General features: G+C 38.8%; 1 protein-coding gene across 1 annotated transcript in view; it reads right to left on the bottom strand.

Annotated features, from left to right (window-relative positions):
* Positions 1-9,772: 9,772 nt before the first annotated feature.
* LOC139742474 (ankyrin repeat and BTB/POZ domain-containing protein 2-like) overlaps positions 9,773-24,065 on the bottom strand; it is a 73,525-nt gene continuing 59,232 nt past the window's right edge. The window contains exons 2-16 of the mRNA XM_071653011.1: positions 23,809-23,934; positions 21,709-21,889; positions 20,453-20,605; positions 19,849-20,014; positions 19,246-19,335; positions 18,807-18,908; positions 18,223-18,307; positions 16,884-17,013; positions 16,083-16,233; positions 15,342-15,584; positions 14,684-14,789; positions 12,664-12,851; positions 12,082-12,150; positions 11,410-11,523; positions 9,773-9,970 (exon numbers count right to left, since the gene is read on the bottom strand). Of these exons, the coding sequence (XP_071509112.1) occupies positions 9,773-9,970; positions 11,410-11,523; positions 12,082-12,150; positions 12,664-12,851; positions 14,684-14,789; positions 15,342-15,584; positions 16,083-16,233; positions 16,884-17,013; positions 18,223-18,307; positions 18,807-18,908; positions 19,246-19,335; positions 19,849-20,014; positions 20,453-20,605; positions 21,709-21,889; positions 23,809-23,934 (2,102 nt within the window). The remainder of the gene's footprint in view (positions 9,971-11,409; positions 11,524-12,081; positions 12,151-12,663; positions 12,852-14,683; positions 14,790-15,341; positions 15,585-16,082; positions 16,234-16,883; positions 17,014-18,222; positions 18,308-18,806; positions 18,909-19,245; positions 19,336-19,848; positions 20,015-20,452; positions 20,606-21,708; positions 21,890-23,808; positions 23,935-24,065) is intronic.

Here is a 24,065-nt window from a genome sequence, read left to right as displayed (position 1 = left end):
GTTCGTGGCTAGCAATAATCATTGATCGCTGATTGTACACCAAATTAAAGATTTCATTATAATTGATTTTATTCTGATAATTGTGTTATGCTGAATCGTAGATTTTGGGATATTAATATGTCATCTGACTCGTCATGAATTTGTATTGAATATGGGATTAATAAAAGATTATGGGAAAAAATGATGTACGGGATATCGATGTCTTTTGTATACCAGTAGGCCCATACTTGTGATTGACAGATGAGGTCACTAGCAGAATATTGGTTTTGAAGGTGTTTTTTTTTTTTGTGTGTGTGTGTGTGTGAGTGTGTGTGTGTGTGTGGTTGTATCCAAGTCATCTCAAGAAAAAGAGATCACGGAGCGTAAAATTTTTATATAAGTATCGCCACATAAGTGATGTTGAGGGTACATGTATCATGGATCAACACAAGTCAACATAAGTCAACATAAGTCAACATAAGTCAACACAAGTCAACACAAGACATCACCGGCGTCGGCGGACGGGTCCTCTACCTGCTTTGCCGACGGGAACGGCGTATCCCTGCATTTCGGTGCAGGAGTAGGCAGGTGATATCTTTTCCGAAACCCTGTCCCCTTTCCTTCCTTTGTAAATATATCACTTGTAAATATTAAAATAAATGTGATTAGTTTTTTGGGGGTAAATAATAAGAAGTAGTATAGGTTTTGTAATTGAATTTAAGGGTATATTTGAATAGTTATATTTCTTGGAGCAAATTGCCCACCCGGCAGAGAGTTCCAATAAATCTAAAACAACAACAGCAACAACAAGTCAACATACATTTTGCACGACATGGGTCCTTTAAAGGGATGGCGTAGTTTGTGTTGAGATGGGGGATTTAATTTCTAACTTATTTAAGAGATAATTATAAACCAATTATGAAATACTAAAGAGCATACAATAATAAATTTCAAGAGGAATTCAACGTTGATTTGATGAGAATTGGTTTTGAAAATGGTCGAGATATCAAAAAACAAAGTGCATGTATAGTGGTCCTAATAAAAGCTGGGTCCCATCTTTTATTAAGACCACTTTGTTTTCAGATATCTCAGCCATTTCAAAACCAATTTTCATCAAATACACTTTGAATTCTTCTTAGAATTGTATGTGCTTTCATATTTCATAAGAAGCGTCTCACTATCTTGCAAAAAAAAAGTTAGAAACCCCGAGGATCCATCTCAACCAAAACTGCAGATACCATTCCTTTATATCAGTATATATAATGTATACAGCTGGCCTGGCCCCCGTGAGAGTCCATTAACCCCTCCCGCAAAAAAAAATATACAAAAATGAAGAAATTAAATTCTTTATTGTATTTAATATAATCTTTTTAACCTTAGGTAAAGAATTCCAGAGAGCGATATATATGTGGAATATGAATTGACATTTAGAATATTATATGGATGGTTTTCTGTAAGGCACGTTGTATAGTAAAAGGATTGAGCCGTTTGTCAATATCAATTTTGTCCAAAGGAGTGTGACCCAAAGGTCATACCAGGGGTCATCCTCCTGGTATGACTTGTGTCATGACACTGGATATTTTGAATCGAGATTTTTTTTTTTTGCCCTCTGATGTGTGACTGCACCAATACGAGCCAAAGGGACTCATTTTCAGATATGATTCCTATACGTACGTATAATGTACAAGTTATACACACAGATGTATATTTCAATCTCACTCACTCTTTCTCTCTCTCTCATGGCCTGCATATCTATCTTCCTATACTTTGTATCTGTTGGATTATCTACGTTCGTATCTATCCATCCCGGCCTTCTTATCTATCTCTCTTTCTTTCCTGACATAATACATACCCATATAAATGAAATAGAATACTGATAAACATAGAAATACTAGTATAATATACTAGTATTTCTGGAGGAAGATATGATACATGTTTATATATTCATATATTTGTTTTTTATATATATATTCATTAATTTATATATTTGTATATTTACATATTATGTAAATATATAAATATACAAATACATGGATATATAAATATACAAACAAACAAATATATGAATATATAAACATACTGTATATCATATCTTTCCTCCAGATATTCTTCAATATATCTACCATCTTTTCTTTTCTCTTTCTCAAGTCTTATCCATACACTTTTAGGTTTAAAACACACTTTACAAAAACACACACACAAAAGCACACATGCACACACACCCACACACAAAGACATGCATACTTGAAGCAACTGGGGCCTACTTCTCTGACAACAAAACATAAATTATAAGACATTAATTGCCCTTGTTAATGTATTGTGAAAAAAAAGCATTAACAAACTTTTATTACCACCATGGTTTCTTAATCATCTCTTTATCATATTAATAAATACATAATTTATCACAATCAAATTATCTTGTTCTTTGAGGGTTTTAACAACGTACAAAACAACAAAACAATAAAATGTCTGAACTTTGTAAAACACGTATCTCACTTCAACACATACATGAGTTGGTCATTTGAATACACACTGTACAAAGCACAAAATATACATTACAGTCATGAATTTGAATGCAATTCAATGCATCGAGATCAACATTTCCACTGGACATCAGGGTCCAATGATTACCGCACTTCCCTCCCCCAATTTGCATAAATGAGGGGTCGACAAAAAAGGTTTCAAACATAGAACTGACTCTCTTGAGATGTGTTATCTCTTGTCTGAAAACATTTCAATAAATAAGATCTAATTGCTATATACAAACATACACCATATACACTCTCGTACCTTCCGCAGTCAACAACCAGTGACCACCAGTTATTACTATTCACTGCATGGTTTTCTCTTTCTTTCTTTTTTGGACCCACAAGAGTAGCTTTTAGTTTTCATGAAGCTCTCTCCTGGACTACGAACTATGATAACACTTTACCCCATGGACTCCTGTCAGAAATAGTTACTGAGTCTTCCAGGAGTCAAGCAAATTATAATCTTCAGGAGTCAAGCGAATTATAATCTACCTTTGCATGCTTTATAATCGAATTACTGGTATCAATTCTGTTCAAAACTTTTAAGGTTGCATAGACAAGGTTGTGATTCATTTTCATTTTAAACCACTGGTAATACTCTCAAAGTATTGGGGGTGATTAATCCTTTTCAGTAGAGCGAAAGAGATTGGAATGAAAGGAGGCAAGATCATGAGGATTTGATGATGAGGAGAAAATCAGCTTACCGGGAATATTCTGCACCGTAGCAACTTTTGCAATGCTCTAGTTTTGATTCGCAGAAGAGAAGAGTACAAGCAATCAGTTTTGAAATGTCACTGAATGTGAAAGAATGTGCTTCTAAATTTAGATTAATAAGGAAAGCAGTGAATGTCAGTTATTTCTGGATCATTTCAAAACACATCATACTTCTTGAATGGTGAATCTACTTACTGTAAAACATGATATATTCGCGGCATGAAATTTTCGCGAATTGGAGCCGACAGCCTTTTTCGTGGCATGAAATTTTCGCGAATTGCCACTGGCATTCAATGCATGCAGTGTAGACGAAAACTTTCGCGTGCATTTTAATTTCGCGAATTTTAGCTCGCGAAATTCGCGAAATTAAAATGCACGCGAAAAGTCCTCGTTTTACGGTATCTGCATGCACGCAGTAAAGTATTAAAGGCACTGCTTACCATTGGGAGCAGTGACTTGAAAAATGTTTGAGATATCACATTTGATGCACATGTGTAGGTCAGTTGTATCACAAAACATCCTACCATATAACATTTTACTTTTAGCAATAAAGCCTAAAATGGAAGGAGATACCACTATTCTCCCCACGAAACCATAGCTGTAGACAGTTTAGTCTACAAACACTTTTATCATAGCTATTGTTCACATTTTGTATATTTAACAGTGATTATACAAATTCAAATGTTTACATTGGTTGTTTCTATCCCCAAGTTTTGAGGCACTAATGCTGGGTTTTTGTTTCATCTGCAAATGGTAATCAATGCCTTTAAGTTATTCCACTAGGCTCAGTTTTCATGCACCCTTCTCAATAATGACTGTTTTTTTTTTTGTTTCCTCAGTGTCACCCCCCCCCCCCCCTTGTGTGTGTATGGGGGGGGGGGGGAGGGGCTTCTTTCAGCATTTGTAGGAAATTTCAGAGGCCCACCTTAAAAACAAGAGAGAGTTCTCCAAGGCGTAGTTAAAAGAAACAAAATCAGCAAGATTTAAGTGGGTTTATGGGATATATGCAGTGGAAGAAATGCATATCTCTTTTTATGCGTTTCTCTACTGAGAATACTTTATATGAATGTCACACAAAGAAACAAAATATGGAACATGTTATTCATGCAATGTAGCAGGAGAGCACACTATGTCTAGTGAAATAACAGACTGAGAAAAAGACAAAACACAAAGGGGGTGTTAATTAAACCACAGAAGTATTACAAAGTAGGAAACTTTGAGGTCAATGTACAATAAAAATCCATGATCACATCAAATATGCACATACATAAGAGCGTCAAGAAGATCTAATGATGGGGAAAATAAATATGAATAGTTGTAAAGTCTTTGAGGAAGTAGGCTGGCACAAAGTTTATGCAAACAATGTGAAATGCCCAGATAACATGGTGAAGGTCTACTGTTTACAGAGAACAATGAAATAATATACTCTTGATAGGAATGTCTCAGCTTTTTGGCATCATGCCAAAGTGAGGAATTCAACAACACTCTCTATCTTATTTGTTCCACTTAAATCCCTGACTAGGAGGACTAGAGAATTTCAGATAAATCCAACTCAAGACTAATTCAAGGAAACATTAACAACATTTGGCAATCTGTTGGAGGGAGAAAAAAACATAAACATCTGAGGCAAGAAGTGAAGTAGTTCATTGACCTTACATGATTATATTGATCAGACAAGCCTTAGATGTATGAGGGTGCTAAATAATCATTACTAGCCAAAATATCAAGTTGGCCATGGACATGATTGTGCATGCTGGACGTGCAGTAATATCACAGAGCTTCAAACAAAGCTCCAATTGGTAATATACAGCTCCATTGGATTACACATTAAACTTTGCACAGAGTATGTGCCTATGCCTAGCTACCTATACAGTATTCCTCCAAGAAGAGATGAACGAATGGACGAAGCTCCCTAGGCAAATTCCACCAAGATGTTTTGCAGACAAAATGTCAAAGTTAAGAATGATAGGACTAGTCTCTGTTCAAAGACTTCATACTCATATTCATTACATAGAGGTATGACCCTGACAGTGTATTATAGACTAATGTGGCTGTATGTCTTCTAGTGGCTTGCTAAAAAAAATTTACAGGGGGTTTTGAATTCATGTTGTATGTGATGAGAACCTTTAATCTTTTCCTGACGTGTAAACCATTGTGGGGGAAAAATAGCAATAAAAAAAATAAGGCCAAACAGAGAATGATCTCAGAAACCTGCGAATATTTTGGAGAAATATGGGCGCACAAAGGGTCTGCCAATGATACTGCATCATATGAAGTTTCAGGAAGTAGTAAGTTATAAATTTCAGCACAGTGAATCAATAAGTAAATGCCGCCTTTGCACTTTGTGCCTTTTTATCACATACACGTACAATAACATGGCATACACAGTGGGGGAGGTGACTTGTGAATGAACACACATGCTCGGAGCAAATCAACCCATTGGCATACATTGGTTTGGGGTTGTGTTTTTATTTGTCTAACATAACTATACAATCCACATCAAGAGAGCGTGTGGTGGCTGAACAATATTATATTGTGATGTGGGAGAAAAAAACATGGCAACAAATAGGTGGGCAATATTATGATATGAGCTGGCCATGATTGCTCCCAATTAAATCCTCGACCCCCCCCCCCCCCCCCCCCCCGCCGAGAAATATAGACAAAGAAAATATAGGCCTTAACTAAAAACAGCAATTATCCCAAAACTCAAAATAGACTCCAGCCATTTTTTTTGTGTTCCTGATTGAATGTGTTCAAAGGCTTGATCGTCCATTGAGGACGAGCTGATTTTGTTATAACATGCATTTTCCATAGACAGTCACACCTTCCAAAGTATGCACGGGACTAGTCTTCAACGTTAAGGACACACATCTGAAGGACATAAATACATAAATACAGGCGGAACATTATTGGAGGACGAATCACTTCCTTATCACTTTCATCCCCTGTCTTTTTTTCATCCCTCTCTCTCTCTCTCTCACACACATGCATGCTGAGAGCTGGAATACCACTACTGAGTAATTGTAAAACAAGTCTCTACAATGCAAAGTGCACACTATTAACCTGTTGAGGACAGACTGATTTTGCTACAAAAGTATTTCCCACAGCCAACTGCCCGAGTATACACGTATACTCGGGACTCGTCCTCAACGAGTTAACCATACACACTGGGAGTCAGACAGAACAATCTAGTACCATCACACTGGCTAGGAAAACTTGACAAGAGAAGAGAGGTAAAAATAGGACACTGAGAGCTCAGAAGTGAAAGTATAGAACACATAAATTGTAAACAAAAGCAGCAGGGAGACAGACCTATACTTTCACACCATACATTTAAGACCAGACATTGCAATATTGTGCCAACTTCCCCCAAGCAACATCCTGCACGAGTTTCAAAATGGTTCGACAGAAACCTAAAATTTTCCTGCCACGATGCCGGATGTGGAGAGGTATTTCCTGATAGATGCTGATGCATTTTGTATGTACCGTCACATACTCTTTGGAACACATCTCCAACCCCCATATAATATACAAACACCTCCGATCATGAGCCAAACGGGCCTTTGCGGCAGTGTTTATAAATCAACATGTCTCAACATGTCTCCAGGTGTTGTAAAAAATATAAAATGTTTACATTTCTTGCACCCTACCCACATTTACAACAACAGCTCAAATGAAATGATGTACGTGTCGAAGAGATCAACCTTCCTAATGTGTTACATTGAGCTTTCATTTCCGTCCACAAAGTCCATTTCATGTTTGACAAAAGGGTGCAGCTATCATAAAAATTACCAGATGGATATGAACATTATTTTCTTTTTTTTTAACACATGTGAATCCAAACAATATAAGCCCATTTCATGATTTGCTGATGTGTGCAACTACCTTTGATAATTATCAACAGACACCCTCACCATCAATGACAACTGTAGAAAGTCAATGGTGTTTCCAAGCATTGGGCCTTAGAGGGGTAAATCAATTAGTTACAAGTAATAGCTGTGTGCAGCTTGCAGTCATGATGCTTTGCTACACTAGCGCCCTCTAGAGGCGATGGTACGTCCAATGTCTGCACTGATATGGTTTTGTTATAGGCACTGACACAGCCAAGCCACTGTCCGTGTGTACTTGTTTGTGGGGAGATCTGTTCTAATCACACAAACAGTGCAGAGTAGCACAAATGACTCCACATTCTCTGTCTCACATTCAGATGATACATTCCATCTTTGTCAAGAACCAAAACTGCTCAAAACACTAATACATTCTTGTCTCATCGCTACTCCCTTCCAGCCCATTACTTCCCTTCAATAGAAACAAAGAAAAAGATAATCAGTACGACACACTTAAAAACAATGAACATAAATCATCAGCTACTTGTCTTTCAGACGGAAGTGGTCACGAGAGTTTTCAATACCAAGACTAGTCTTTGATCTTTGCTGGTGATAACTTTTTACACAAGAATATGGGGAATACAAAGAGATATATAATATGTCTAGAGAGAGAGAAAGAAAAAAGGTTACCAAAGAAGAATACAAATATTATGAACTGTTTTAGAATTGCCAGTTTCACTGTCAAGTACAGAATGGAAGGAGCATTTTGACCCAATAATTTTATTTTACTTGAACAAATGAGACGACATTTCTTTGTCTGGCATATGACATGATGAATCTAAAACCCCCTTTCACATAAAGGCTCATACAATATCAAACCACATGACTTGTCAGGACGTTGCATATAATGCTAATGATGACTGTTGCTATGTGCTCTCAGCACTGCTCTATCACATGACTCCAGTGTATCTTATACAACTCATCTTTCACATGCCCAAGCAAAGGCATCCTTGTCCAGTAACAAAATTGACTGTATCGCCACTGCCCAGCAGTGTAGTTCGTTAAAAACACATCGAATCCAAACAAACATAATGACATATTCCCAGAAACATATACATATCATACATATCTGATACCATATCTTACACGCAGAAAATTCAATGACTGAATGAAATGGCATAAATGGAAAAAAAAAATGAAAAAATGATCAAATGTCAGGACCATACATTTACAGCACTTGTCATGGGGAACTTAATTATAGCTGACAGTGTTTCTAGCAGTCATAATCAAGTACCAAATATAAACTCTATCAAAATTTGCAGACCATTGACACATTTCCACAACTGTCAAAATCAAAATCACAGTTGTGGTAGCATTTTTGGCTTTTCTTTAAGAAAAGTTTCTGTAAGGACTAGTCTCCCCTTCAGGTTTACTCATTTCTGTTTAACTATTTAATTTCTTTCTTTCTCTTATTTTTGGCAGGTGGATTAGTATCCACTGGAACAAATTTCATGCCTGTTGGAGCAGTGGGGGTAACTCTCCCTTAACCCATTTTTCCCACAACTGAGAAATCTACTAAAGACTTGTTTTTAGGCACATCCAAATACCTGTATGCAATGGGTTAAAAAACAACTTACAAGTTTACACTTTTCATGTTTGGTCCTTCATTCTGAGTATATGTAGGATGGGATTTGTGACCCATCACAGTGGAAGCTGTTTAAAATTGCCAAATTACTGATGCTGACCTTCTATGGATCTGCCAGCCTTTTAGTGTTCAAATGATATAGAGCTTGTCCCACTACATGTAAAAGAGCTTATAAGAAAAACAGGTGCTGTGTTGCATCTGGCAGCCTGAATCTGGACTTAACCGAGAACAAATATGTTACATTTCTTCAGTAGCACACTAATACTCTTTGGTGACAATACAGGCAATCATCTATTGTGACTGCAAGAGGGAATCTATGATTCTTTTTTTTTTCTCATATATCTTCCCCTTTCTTCAGTTTGGCCTGTGTCATCTCTCTGAAAGTTTTCAATTGCGCAATATGAGTCTCTGTACCAATATGACCCTTGCCCATTCGCATATATCAATCAGGTATACTACAGTACTGCTTCAGTATCAATCATATACTACGTTGAGGATTTTATTCTATTCCACATTTTCAAAATGGACTGATTCTGACTCAATGAACAAGGCAAATTTAATGTGCATCCTCTCCTAGTTGGTGGGAAATTGTTATCTTTGATCCTTAAGAAGAGATGCTCCTTAATTTTTCATCCTCTGTCTGCAGTTCAATCACTCACAAAATATATGGCATACATAGAATATTCTTACAGCTTTATTCTCTCACTCTGTGATCAGATGAATGGACAGCAAACAGTGACTTCCTCTCCTTTCTTTCATCTGCCATGGCTCAGAGAGAGATAGAAAGATAAAAAGATAGACAGATATATTGGCAAAAGAGAGAGAAATAGATAGATAGAGAGAGATAAAGAAAGAGATAGAGAAAGAGCCAGATGGAAAGAGACAAAGAGAGAGAAAGATAGTTATATATATATATATATATATATATATATATATAGAGAGAGAGAGAGAGAGAGAGAGAGAGAGAGAGAGAGAGAGAGGGAGGGAGAGATGGATGGAGAAAGTGTGAGAGAAAAAAAGGCCAGTGGGAAGAGGCAAGTACAGTTAGTGGACCCCCATGCAGACTCTCAGCTAGTCAATCAAACCGTTGTCTGCTTGCTGTAGGTGTCGTAGATGCGCTTGGCCAGCGAGTCACGGAGCATGCTGGGAAGGTCGCAGGGGTGCTGCTTGGGCGGGAAGACCAGCTTCTTGAAGGTTTCGTTCTTGGCAAGGAGTTCGGGCATGTTGAGGAGGAAGAAACGGTGGCAGTAGTCCAGCAGGGCCTCAGCACCGTACAGCTGAAAAATTGATTGATTGATTGATTGAAAGGTATTTATTGGATAACATCCATTGTAGCCCGCAGGCTGAATTGCGGACATCTTACATGAATCAGCATGAATACATTCAGATATACAAACATGCATTACAAAATGTTAACTATTGAAAAATACAGTTAACCTTTACCATTAACAAAACAAAAACTGATATATCACAATTACGACTTCTAACACCTCTATTCTCATTTTCATAAACAATCATTATTGCTTTATACAAATAACTTTACTAAAAAATCAACTTCTTTCTCATCTACTCATCATCTTCTTCTTCTTCATCTTCTCTTTTTTCCCTCATAAACTTCACCATCCTCTTCTTCACTTTCCCTCCTCAACCGCTTCTTATTCCCTGCAACAATATTCAAGTTATCACAATCACACATATTTTTCATCATAACAATAAAACTACCATTCACATGTCAAAAGTTGGGGGGACGGGAGGATAAACTCTACCATCATTGACTAGAACTATTTGAGGAGAAGAGAGGAGAGAAGGGGTTGGTATTCCTATCCTCCTATTTGTGTCAGTGACAGCTAAACTGGAGAAGTAATTGACTATTAATCTATATAGTGATTAAAGCTTTCATGACCTTGAATGCGCAATGTACACGTACAACTAAAAATGAATATGAATTATTACCTGTTTGTGGAGTGGATATTATTATTATTTTTTTTTTTTACATGGCTCCACTTTTCATTTCCATAATTATTTGTCTTATATTGGTTCAATGCTGACAAAATATATTTATCACATTTGAAAATACATGAAAATCCATTTCAATTAATATATCATTTGGCTGGCTCCATTTACATCTGAATCTTGAAAACAATCTTCTTTTATCATGCATGAGAGTCTGCCCCAGTCCTCTATTTTTTGACATCTAATATTGTCAAGTTCCATTCCAGAAGAGAACGATGGATTACAATTTGACTTTGCTCACTAATGAAGAATGTGATTGAATAGCATAATGACATCATTCATCATGACAAAATTCATTATAACAGCAAAGAAAATTTCAACACATAGTTTGCATAATCATGCTTTCACTACCATGGTCTTGAACCCACAACCTTCCCTTCAGATTCAGCTGCTGTCCCTAAACACAGACCACAGCACCACCATTAGCCTTCCGTCGGGTCACATGCCTTAGATTAAATATTCTACACCAAATGACTTTATCAAAATGCGAGAAAATGTCAGGAGATTGAACCATAACGCGAGGAGTGAATACGTGAGCGAGTGGCAGCGACTGACACCGGCAACTAGTGCAACTTGCCCAGTGCCTCGTAATTTGCACCAGTTAAGACATAATGCATAGAAGATGAAATCTATTAGGTACAAGGCCTTGAGTGAAGGCTACACCACCTCCCGGGGGATTCCCCCTATATTCCCATCCGCTCACCCTGGCTTGTCTGTAGATGGTGGTGGCGTTGTCCCAGGTGAGCTCCAGGCTCAGCAGACGTTCGCAGTACAGCTGGAGCCCACTCAGGGCAAAGTAGTTGGCTGCTGACATCAGCTGAGAAGAATAAAAGGAAACAGAAATATTGATTACAATAAATGACTGTTATGCATTGATAATATCATGTACAAAAAGGATCAAATACAAGGATAGAAAATTTAATGTGAAAAGACAGATAGATAGATAAATAAATAAATAAAAAGTAATCAAAAATAAATAAATAAATAGATACATAAAATAAATAAAAGAATGAATAAAGAATGAATAAATAAATGAATGAATGAATTAATAAACAAACAAACAAACAAACAAAAAGTGAATAAATAAATATAAATAAATAAATAATGAAAACTTGAATAACTAAACATACAAACAATACATTTATGAACAACCTAGTAACAATCAGACAAATGATGAATAGATGAATTAATTCCTAGATTGATAGCGAAAATGAGTTGAAAAAATATACAGCACCCAACTAATCAGAATTCCACTCCCAATGCCATTATTACAGATGGGTGATTGCATTACACTGATGTAGATGGTACGAACTAAGATATACTTGGGCAGAAACTTTTTTTTGGTAGGCTCAGCTCATTTAGTAACACCTCATACCTCATTCAGCTCTCCCGGCTTCACTCGGATGTTGTCTGTGCTGCCATGGTACAGGTACTGCATGACGAGCTGGGAGGAGGAGGAGGAGAAGGAGAAGGAATTTCATTGGCCATCTCACACTTCGGAAATCATTAAAATCTTTGAGATTCATATTACAGGCCTGTTTGGTAAATTGGCTCACTGGCTCAACTTCAAAAAACTATAATCGTGAATCCAACACTACAATGGCATCACAATAATGCTTCTTCCTTCTGTTAATCAATACTTTATGCCAATATTTTGTTGAAACATATCAGGAATTTACTTGCAGAAAGTGCAGAAATAAAGTCTCCCCTTAAAAGAGGAAGGAAACCCAACCAATCAGTGCATACAAGTTGTAATTTTCTGACTCACAGAGACTGTTACCATTTCTTTCTGAAACCTGCCAGTGATACTGGTGGGAGTCATACACCCTCCAAGCCATTAAATGTGAAAAAGACTGGTACACCATGGCTTCCCTGATGGTGGTGATACATAGGATAAGGTAGACAAGACTTCATGCTTTACCATTTCATCTTTATCCATTTTCTGAGGACTACTCACCTGAAAGACGCCGTAGCGGAACTCGCTGATCTCCACCACCGGTTTCTTGGGGTCCAGCATCCGGTCAGACAGCATGGCTTTGAATCGCTTGGATGCCGTCACCAGGACAATCTTGTGGGCGTAGAACCTCCGACCCTCCACCACAAACGTGACGTCGGACATCTCAGGGTTGTTGATGTACTGAGGGTCTGCACAGGTTTGGAAAAAATTCATATCATTATATTCCTCTTTACTTCCTCAGTGAATCTTATTTATCAATGCACATCACTTCACTGTTCAATTTCTTCTCCCCTTTCCCTTTTCTGTTGGTGGGGGTGGGGAATGGGTAGGGCATTCACTTACTACACCAACATTTCCATCTGTATGCAAGGCTATTAATATTAAGATATGAGTCTGATTCAAATATGTAATGTCTAATAAAGGTGTTTCCTTACTTGAAAATTGTGCAAAAGGCTTTCCCTTTTCTTAACCCGTTGAGGACGGTTTGATTTTGCTACAACACGCAATTCCCATAGACACCTGCCCGAGTATACTCGGGACTGGTCCTCAACGGGTTAATTCATCATTACATCATTCAATCAATCCATCCATCCATCCATCCATCATTCAATCAATTTATCTATCAGTCCATCCATACATCTCTCTGTCTATCTATTTGTCTATCTATCTATCAACTAGCAATCTATTAATCTATCTATCTGTCTGTATATCTGTGTGTATGTCTGTCTGTATACCTTTCTATCTTAATATAACTAAAAGTCCAGGAAATAATTCAGCAGACAGTGATTAGAAAATAAAACACTACAGAATAGTCAGTGCGTATAACCAATTATACAACACCTCAGAATGATGTCGAATTGTGATTGGCCAAGAACATGTCACATGACATTCAATAGAAAATACCTACCAAACTCATTGACAGTGACAGCCATACAATAGGCCCCTGGCATGGGCCTATAGCACGGCTCGAAGGTACTATAGCACGGCTTCGTGGGGGGCTACTAATGCATGGCCGGCCGCTCACAGAGTTCTGTGGCTCACAGCAGCAAAGCGCCAGCAAACTACATTGTACGTGCTGGCCGGCTGCGCTGCGATGCGCTGCCGGTAAACAGACCAGTCGCGGCGGCGGAGTACTGCAACGTCCAACGTGTACGCGCAGCTACTTTACCTAGCTAGTTGCATGTAATGCGGCCTACCTACTGCTGTGTTTTTAGTTTTGACTCTGATCTGCTACGTGGACCACAGTGATCCCAAAATCAAGACTTCATTTCAAGTTGAGAAACCGTAATTTGATTATTTTTCTGTGTTTTTATACAAAATCATTTTCGGAAATAGAGAAAGTCTAGACCTACTACTAGATCTACCGACGTCTCAGGTAGGCTTAACAGTCAGGCCTAACTCGATCTAATGTTAGCGTAGAATGGGTATAGACCCTGCGGAGTTTGTGATTCCTGTGACTGTGTGGTCGAATCATGACGAGTGTTTGAAAGCAGTACACAGGGTGGTTTACAATTCTCGGCCTAATTGTTACATTTATTTTTGGGCCTTCCTGAGTTAGCGGTCACTAATTTAGTATTGTGATTGTGGACAAGGTGTTGTATAAAACGAATAATTTATGATTTTGTTCATGCATTGGGGCACGTAATACCGCACTCGGCGCGAGATTCGCCACTGGTCTATTCAACGCGGCGCTACGCGCCTTGTTGAATAGACCAGTGGCTTATCTCGCGCCTCGTGCGATATTCGTGCCCTATGCACTCACAACTCATAAATTATTCGTATAATGTTGCATAGACAAAAGTTTATATAATTTGAACCCTGTTCAAGTATATTTGAGATGACATCGCATGATTAATCACATGAAGTAGAAAATGAATGAATAATAACCACAACTTCACAATCTTTTAATAGAACATAAAAAAAAACATCTACAAGATAATTCTGCAAGAAAACTTATGACATTGTGCTGATATTGTACTGAAGCCTTGTACTTTGTAAAGAGACTGGTATCAAATCTCACCAATTCTGGCTGCGTGCATGGCTCCTGGACAGGGTATGTCTGGGATCGGATCCAGTCCCATGAGATGAGAGAACACATTAGCCAGCTGTTTACTGACCAGCTCATTCTGGTGGGAGAAAGAAGTGGGATAGATGTTTCAGAGCAATTATACATGCATGACCTGCTAAATAATAACTTACTACATTGTATAATACAATATGATAAACACTAAAACAATTCCACAGCTAGTGCTACTTCAGAGTTCTATTTCATAATGTAGTTCTCAAGAACAGCAACTTTCAGTTATTGAAGTTTCCATGGTAACAGGTCAGTAACAACAAATCAGCTGGTAATAATTGCCAGCAATTAAGAGAAGTAATGAAGTTGTGATCAGAACAAAACCCCTCAGATTGTTTTTTCTGTTTTTCATCACCAAAGTCGGGGTGCAGATTATCTAGCGCTGCGGCCTTATCGCCAGTGAATACGGTAATTTGGATTATGCAGTTTGTATTCTTTTACGATAAGTCTTAGGACATTTGTGTTCACTGAGAATAAAAGCAAGCTGCAAAGGTGTCAAATAGCAAACATAGCTGCTAAAGGGTTAAACTGGTGAGTTCAAAGATGGGTAAGGTAGCCGTGCTGTCTGGAATCAAGACTAGAGATTAACCCCCCCGCCCACCTTGCTCTGTCTGAAGATCTCAAACATCAGCGGCAGCCCGTCCTGGATCAGCTCCTCAAAGTCCTCGTCGACGGCAATTGAGCCAAAGTCGCGGAAGAGGCACTGGACAATGGCGCGGCGGTGGAAGTACTGTGCGGTGCGTAGCGTCTCCAGCCAGCTGTGGAAGGTCCAGGTCACGCCCAGACTGCGGAGCTCCATGGCGATGTCGAGGTAACCGTGCTCACAGCTGTGGTACATTGCCTCCTGATGGAACACGGCAGAAGATTTTAGTCAGGAATCAAACATATATCACTGATATAATCATCTATATATCACCTACATATCACCTATATATCACCTACATATCACCTATATATCACCTATATCTATATATCACCTATATCTCACCTATATCTCACCTATATATCACTGATATATCACTGATATATCACTGACATATCACCGATATCTCACCTATATATCATATATCACCTAAATATCACCAAAATATCACCTATATCTCACCTATATATCACCTATATATCACAGATATATCACCGATATATATCATCGATATATATCACCGACATATCACCTATATCTCACCTATATATCACCTATACATCACGGATATATCACCGATATATCAGCTACATATATCAAAGAAGTAACAGACTAAATAAACTGTGAACTCTTAACATACTATGTCCAAGAAGACAGAAGGTCAAAACCAATCCTGTTCAAGAATCACAATGTACACACCTGGAGTGTCTGTGCCATCTTGTTCTTGCCTGACTTAGCACCGTTCCTCTCCCGAGGACTGTCCGACCCCTCGGCTAGGATCTCCTCAAGGGAGAGGATGTCGGAGGAGCGGATGAGACGAGGCTGCTCCAGGAGCTTCCTCAAGACATTTCTTCCAAGGATATCGAATATGGGGAAGACAGATTATTGCTCGCACTAAAAGTCTGTCCGGGAATGCTTTGTTGAAGTCATCACATGATTAGATAGCATTTTGATTTTACTTTGTTCAGTTTCCCTTTGTTCTATTCAGTTGAATTGAATTCAATTATATTTTTCATTTTATTCTTCCGCAGAGCATAAAATAATACCTAAAAATTTCGTATGATCTTGATTACACAATAACTGACTAGAATAAAAAAGTAAGCCCATAGTCAAATACAGCAGAATAAACCATGTCCAATAACACAGTCAAACCTGTCTATAGTAGCCACCCAAGGGAGACTGAAAAACTGGCCATTATAGAGAGGTGGCTGCTATAGACAGTTTCTTTAACATGCCTTTTCTCTTGGAGGGAATTGTTTCAAGTGGCCATATATGGCAGGTTGGCAGGTGCCACACAGGTGGCTGCTAAGACTGGTTTGACTGTACCTCACTTGTTGCATAAAAAGGAGTATTGTAAAAGTTATAGATATTTTCTCTTCATTTTCTTTGTTTGTTTGTTTGTTTTGCAGGTTAACTCTCAAATATCTCAAATTGACAAGAATGGCGTTAACTTGTGAAACTTTCACTTTACAGAGCACAGTTCTACATGTATCTCTTTACCTGTGACCATGTGCAGCTGCCAGGGCGAATGAGTTACCGTGCCCTTTACTGGTGATCCCATTTCTGTGGACCGTGGTAAGGTAAGGGTCTGCACCTTTAGACAGAAGAAGGCACACCATGCTGTGGAAACCTGAGGGAGATGATAAGATAGTAAGATGGGGGCGGGGAATAAGAGTGAGAATCTGGCAACTTTCAATTATCATTCTCTTTTCCTTGCCCGCAGAAGTTCTCCTTAGGTTCCACCTCATTTCTTACTTTTCATAGTTTTTAATTGTTTTTCCATTGTCTGCATCATTAACCATTTACTGTCCCTGTTTTCTCTTGCTCCATTCTGTGATACATCGTTCAGAATATATGAAGAGTTTGTTTGCAAAAACCGATAAGTCCATATTTGCCAAATGGAGATATTTGCGATTAAAGGTCGAGAAAAACAAAGAGAATAATAAGAAAGATTTTGCTTCTTTTGACCATAACTTCAAAAATGTACCTTTATATGTAGTGACCAATATATCATTTAAAAGGTATTATCTTGTACTTTATGACAGAGACTGTACTTCAAAATCTTCAAAAATGGACTTATCGGTTTTTGTGAAAAAACTCTTCATATCTTCTTCACCTCTCTCTCTTTTCTCCATGATTTTCCAACCTTCTCCTTATCCCCCTCCTTCATTTTCAGTTCATACTTCTCCCACCATCAACTTCAGGAGCCTTTACTCGATTCTCACTCTGTTCTTCCTTAAAACTGTCCCTGTCTCCTATTCTCCCATATCCACCAGTGCAACCTCAACTTCCAGCTCACCGCTGCCTGTTGACAGTCACTATTTGCCTTCCTTACACCCTCCCTATGTTTCCTCCCCCCTAAAATCTCCTCTTTCTAGGTTCTTCTTTCTCAAACAACAGTCCTTTCAAGGACTACATACACATGGTGTTACCGCAAACCTCTCCTCCTTATTAACATCACCCTACAAAACTTTCAGATGACACATAAGAGCTCCCCTGGTTATACTTCCAAATGTCACCAAACATAGATTTTCGTAAAAGTCAAGATCGAGGACCTGCCAAAAAGGGACTACTTCTCTTTTTCAAGGACTGGTCTGATTATCACGTCAAAGCACATAAAATGGGACATTACTCCTACCCAAATAAAATCTGCTAAATTCCGCACTTGTAATCCACGGTGCAAAGTAGAATTTACAGGACAAACTTTTGATGCTTTTATTTTGAGAGGGGCTGCGGCACAAGGAGGAGGAGCTTTCTGTATGACACTTGACCTTTGAACCTTGACTGGAGGTTCAGAGTTGAAAGTACTATGAATGAGAACAAGTGAAACCCAACATACCTGCAGCGGATGCTAGCTGGAGGGGTGAGTGGGTGTAATTCTCTCCGGGTCCACCTTCAACGTTAGCCCCAACATCCAGCAGCAACTTTGGAGAAGAGAGGAGACAGGTTGCCATGGTTACTAATACATTTTACACCAATGGGCCATGACTTTTAAATGTAGAAAATGGATGTTCAAAAATAAACAGTTATCACTAGTGTGAATTATCCTATAACAATACCTAGACAGAATGTGGACAATAAGTGCACTTTTATTCTATTTAACTATGCAATGTTACCATTTACATTTACAAGTAAGTCAGCTGAATGTGTGAATAAACCCACCACATTCATAAAGTATGTAATATACGAGTATCTACTAAAATCATTCTAAACAAACTGATGAAACTCTATATCTATGGATCTAGGGTTTGATAGTTAGTTTGTTTGCTTGTTTTTTAAACTGCAAATACAGGTGAACATGAGAAACAAACTATAATAAAAGAGAGACTTATTCAAATTCAGACTTGCTTGTGTAGCTGTATGCTACTGAAGCCTGAGCGACAGCTACCAGCAATAACTTTCATCCTAGAGAGAAAAAGTTACCTGAGCTACTGAGGTGTGTCTGTGGGCCACCGCAAACGAGAGAGCTGTCCAGTGTCTGATGGTTGGATGGACACAGGGGTACTTCTGGCTGCTGCTGGGGACCTGGGCAACATGGAGACCAGCGCAGACGCAATCCAGTGAACAAACTCAAATTCTATACAACTTTCACAACTTTCCATAAAAATAGTCGTAACTGCCTTTTGAAACATTTGCGGCATTTTGCATGCATTTCACTTTCGCGAATCTGCCTCCTGGCAAAATTCATGGAAGTTTTATGCACACAAAGATTTCTGATTTTACAGTAAACTGTAACTCACAGGGGGCCACAGCTAGATCCTGCAATAAACATAGTTGGCAGTACGTTTACTAATGTACATTGTGTATCTACTCAGAGTATTTCTGGTTTTGTAGAAGACGACAAAGACGGGGTGTGGCTCACCGGAATGTCAGGCTTGGCACCGTTGTCCAGTAGAAGCTGGACCATTGCCTCATCCCCTCTCACACAGGCCAACATCAAGGCAGTCATCCCCTGTGGACACAGACAGAAGAAAAAATATATATAATCATACAGACAGACACAAAGGAAAATAAAAAGAAACCAGACAAATAATGTACTATTAAAGTAATAATAATAATGATGATGATAATAACAATAATAATAGTAATGATGATAATAATAATAATAATAATGATAATAATGAACATAATAATAACAACTATAATAATAGTAATCATTATCATCATTATCATCATCATCATCATCATTATCAGTAACTATGTTCCTATTTCTGAGGCGAGATGGCTAGCAAAAGTTTCTAGCCCACCTGTTCAGTGATGGTGTTAATCATTATCATTATAGTTATTATCATTTTTCCTAATTGCTGAGGCGAAATGGCTATCAGAAAGAGTCTCCAGCCCACCTGTCTATTGATGGTGTTGCTCATCATCACCATCATCATCATCATCATCATCATCATCATCACCATCATCATTATTCCTATTGCTGAGGTGAGATGGTTATCAGACAGAGTCTCCAGCGTACCTGTTCACTGATGGTGTTAATCCCGTCTGGTCCCAGCATGCTGGCTGCCGTCTGGACCAGGTCTGTCCTCCCACAGGCCAGCATCCTGAAGCCCAGGTCTTGCTGGAATCGGGAGGCAGACTGCGAGGCGTCCAGGTGTCTGGAGGAGCACAGGGACTCATCGTTCCTGGGAGAAGGGGAAGGGGAGATGGTGCACAAACGACAGTGTACTCTGTGAGAATCTCACATTACATATCATGTGGTAATCATATCTACCTTAATTTTCCCCTTTTTGATAGCATGACTAAGATATTCTCATTCCACAATAGAAATGTATTTTCAGAGCTTACAGTTAATATTTCTTTTCCCAAACACACAGCAGTCACTAAGAGAATCTACCAAACTATATGGTTTCGAGCCACACATAGATACAGTATTCCGCGTTATCTATGTATGATCAAATACAGCTCGCGCTGCGTATCGGCACAGCGTTGTCGACTCATCGTTATCGAATCCAGTCAAATGGCGCTGCCTCCGTTTGAGTCTTTATAGGTATATATGACAGTGTCAATTGTTATGTGCAAGAAACACTCTACGTTTATTTGATTTCATTGAACCGACTCACCTGAGTGGACGGATGGGCATGTCGATCCCGGGCAGGAGGAGCCGCGCAGCTTGCCCGACATCGTCGCTGTCCACCACGCTGCTCAGCCGGTGCTCACAGTGCGTGGTGGCAACCCTGATCCACTCCATGAGGGGTGGCAGGATGACGTATGGTCTGGAGTGTCACAGCGGAAAGGGTGAGAGAGATCAGAGAAATAATTCATCATTATTCATAAGCACAAGGGATTCCCTTTAATACGGAATAAGGGTTGATATTGAGGGGAATATATAAGTAATATAAACTTTTAATATGATAATGATAAATGGTCTTATTTACACAGCCCCCAGGGTAGCCTCTTAAGTGTTAGCACTGTTTTTCCAGAGGGCCCTGCCATTATTATCACCTCAGCATTACCAGGTACCCATTTGTACACCTGGGTTGAGAGAGACATGGTACCTAAAACATCCTGATCAACAATGTAAGCACCAGGCAGGTCTTAAAGGAGGGATGTCTGATCAAAAGTCAGAGTCTTATCCATTTTCCCACTGTGCTCCTACGAGGCTGATGATAATAAAGGTAAAATGAGGAGCATTTTCATGATCTAAACATTCCAAAAAGACTTCAGTTAATAAGAAATATCAGAAGATCATGGGTTAAAAGAAAACAAAACTTACAACAACTGCCGCACAATAGCAAACAAACAAACAAACAAAACTAAGAACAGAAAACAAAGAACAAGAGTATAACAACAACAAGCACAAAAAAAACAGACATAATGGTGCCTGAAAAAAAAAAAACAAACATTGGTGCCCCTATTGTAAAAACTGCACCAACTATAATCTCCCCTCAGCTGCATAGCTGGACAATTGAGCTAACAATTAATGGTGCCAGAAAGAACCAGAGGTACCATGATGGTGTAAACTGCACCAACTATCGTTACCATCCACCTTAACATGGGTGATGCAATAGTGCCTGCAAGAGCCATGGTTATACCTCTCTAGCAGCAAATGCACCACCAGACAACAGAGGTGACATTGTGGTACCAATGATGGTGTAAACTGCACCAACTATCGATCATTACTATCCCCCTCAACATTGGTGGTGAAATGGTGCCTGCAAGAGCATGGGTATACCTCTCTGGTGTCAGCTGCACTGCTGGACAATAGAGGTGACATTGTGGTGCCAGAAAGAACCATTGGTACCACTGATGGTATAAACTGCACCTACTATCATTACGTTCCCCCTCAACATTGGTGATGGAAGAGAAATGGCTATACCTCTCTGGTGTCAACTGCACCGCTGGACAATCGTGGTGATTCTCCAGCTGGTTGCACCGCATGAAGTGGAACAGGGTACGCAGGGCGTCAGGGCTCCATGTGACCCCGTGGCGCTTCTGGGGCGACACTGCAATGCGGTGCAGGTTCTGATGATAGTGCCTCGCTCTGCCTACCAGCTCACCTGTTGCCATGTTGTTGTGGTTGTTTTTTGTGGTGTATAAAAATAGAAAATAAATTTTGATGGGATACAAACATTGACACTTGACACTCATCTTGAATTCATGACGACAACAAGAAAGTCCACTCCATGTTAATGCAGAGAGAAAATAAGTACAGATTAAAAAAAAAACTGATAAAGATAACCAAAAAAAAAAGAGAATTCACCAAATTCAAAGTTTCAAGATTTCAAATAAATAACATGTAGTACAGTACTCTCCGCGTAATCGGGTATCGCTTAAATGGGTACTCCGTTTAATTGGGTAGTAATGTCAAAATCAGTTCCAATGCACATTAAAATTACCTGATAATCGGGTTACCTCCCCGCATAAAGGGGTAAATAATTTTCTTCTTCACTAACTTCTACCCACATTTCATCGCAGATAAAAACTTTTAGAAATCATGAATGACAGACAGGAGTTGAACACACTTGCGCTCCTCCCTTGCTCTGCAACAACATTCACAATATGAGAAGTTTGCAATGAAAATCAGGCCATTCACCAGCCCCATAATTTGCTTTTCCCCAGTCACTTCTCGAAAAGTAACCCGAGGTTCTACGTGACTAGTGCACGCAAAGAGACGTTTTCATTTCGGAAAACGACTGCGTGTTAACGAGGAGTCTATAGTCAAACGACAAAGTTTTCTGAAGACATATTTGTCCATAATATTGCTCGTGACTGAGCAAGTGTAAGGTATGTAAAATGTGCATTGCAAGCACGCGTGTTAAGCATACAATGCATGTACATACATACATATTGTGTGTGTCAATTGTGAATGAGACGTGTTCTTCTGTTAATCGAGTACTCCGCTTAAACGGGTAAGAAACGCTCTGCCTGAGCCTAGCCGATTATGCAGAGAGTACTGTATTGATCGAATTCCTACATGCAAAGAGGAAGAGATATGATCCTCAACCTGTTCCTGCTTGAAATAAAGCTTCATTTGATTCTTCTTCAGAAGTGCAGTATTGGTGGAGATGAAAATTGGGCTTTAACTTTTTAGCAAGATACCAATAAATCACTTGTGAAATAGTACAGAGAATGCCATTTTTAGAGGAATTCAAAGTTTGATAAAAATGAGGTTTGGAATAGCTGAAACATCCAAAAACAAAGTAAAATAAAATGACTGTAATAAAATGTGGGTCCAACACTTATCAGGATCGCTCTGTTTTGGATATCTCAGCGATTCCAAAACCAATTTTCATCAAATAAACATTGAATCCCTCTTGGAATTACATGCTCTTTCATATTTCATAAGAGGTTTCTCACAATCTCACCGAAAATGATAAAAACCTGAAGTTAAGGCTCAACCCAAAAATATAGGATCCCTTTAAAGAGAAGAAAGTCTGTCTTTTGCATCAAGTCTACCTTTGCATCAAGTCAGTCTACAGATGTGATGATGACATGATGCCCCACTGTGAGTTACAGCTGCTGAATAATGACCAGAAGAAAATATCTGAATGCTATTGATAAACAATTGAGAATCCTGTGGCACAAACATTATCTCACCTAAATGGGTGCATTCTTTATAGAAAAGTTTGTTTTCTCTATTTTTAATCAGAGTAATCTTCAGAAACATTTAAGCTTTGTGTGTGTGTGTGTGTGTGTGTGTGTGACAGAGAGAGATCTGGTAAACTTCTAACACTAGGCCTAGCTTTCCTTGGGGATAAAGGTGGATTATACCTGTGCTGGCAATCTCTTGTCATTACCCCTATTTTTGATAATCTAAACATGGTAATTACCAAGATGGCATTGAAAATAGCATAATATTTGCATTCTAAATCCATTCTGACCTGATAGCATAACACTCTGTGTCATACTAATCAGCTTTTCCCTTCTCTTGATTCACTCCCTCTGGTGTATATGTTCAACAGACTGTATTCCTTACCTAACTCAGACAAGCTGCCCACACATGTGACTATCAGGCTCTGTTCCAAGGAGCGGGTCATTTCCAGGGGGTCCTCTTGCTTCAAGGAACAGCCGGTATTGGAGACATGGGGTAATATTACTGTACCTGCAAAATTGTGAAACAAAGATTGAAAAAAGGAAAATGTTAGAGACCAATATACTTTTTTAGACATAGGCCTATATTTATTCGTACTGGACAAAGAAAATAAATGAAATTCAACTGTGAGGGACCTACAC

Source organism: Diadema antillarum, unplaced genomic scaffold, assembly GCF_040938485.1.
Source record: "Diadema antillarum isolate AM-2024a unplaced genomic scaffold, OU_Dant_1.0 seq00001002_RagTag, whole genome shotgun sequence".
Lineage (NCBI taxonomy): Eukaryota > Metazoa > Echinodermata > Echinoidea > Diadematoida > Diadematidae > Diadema > Diadema antillarum.
The sequence above is the reverse complement of the archived record's forward strand: the minus strand, read 5'-3'. Positions and strand labels throughout refer to the sequence as shown.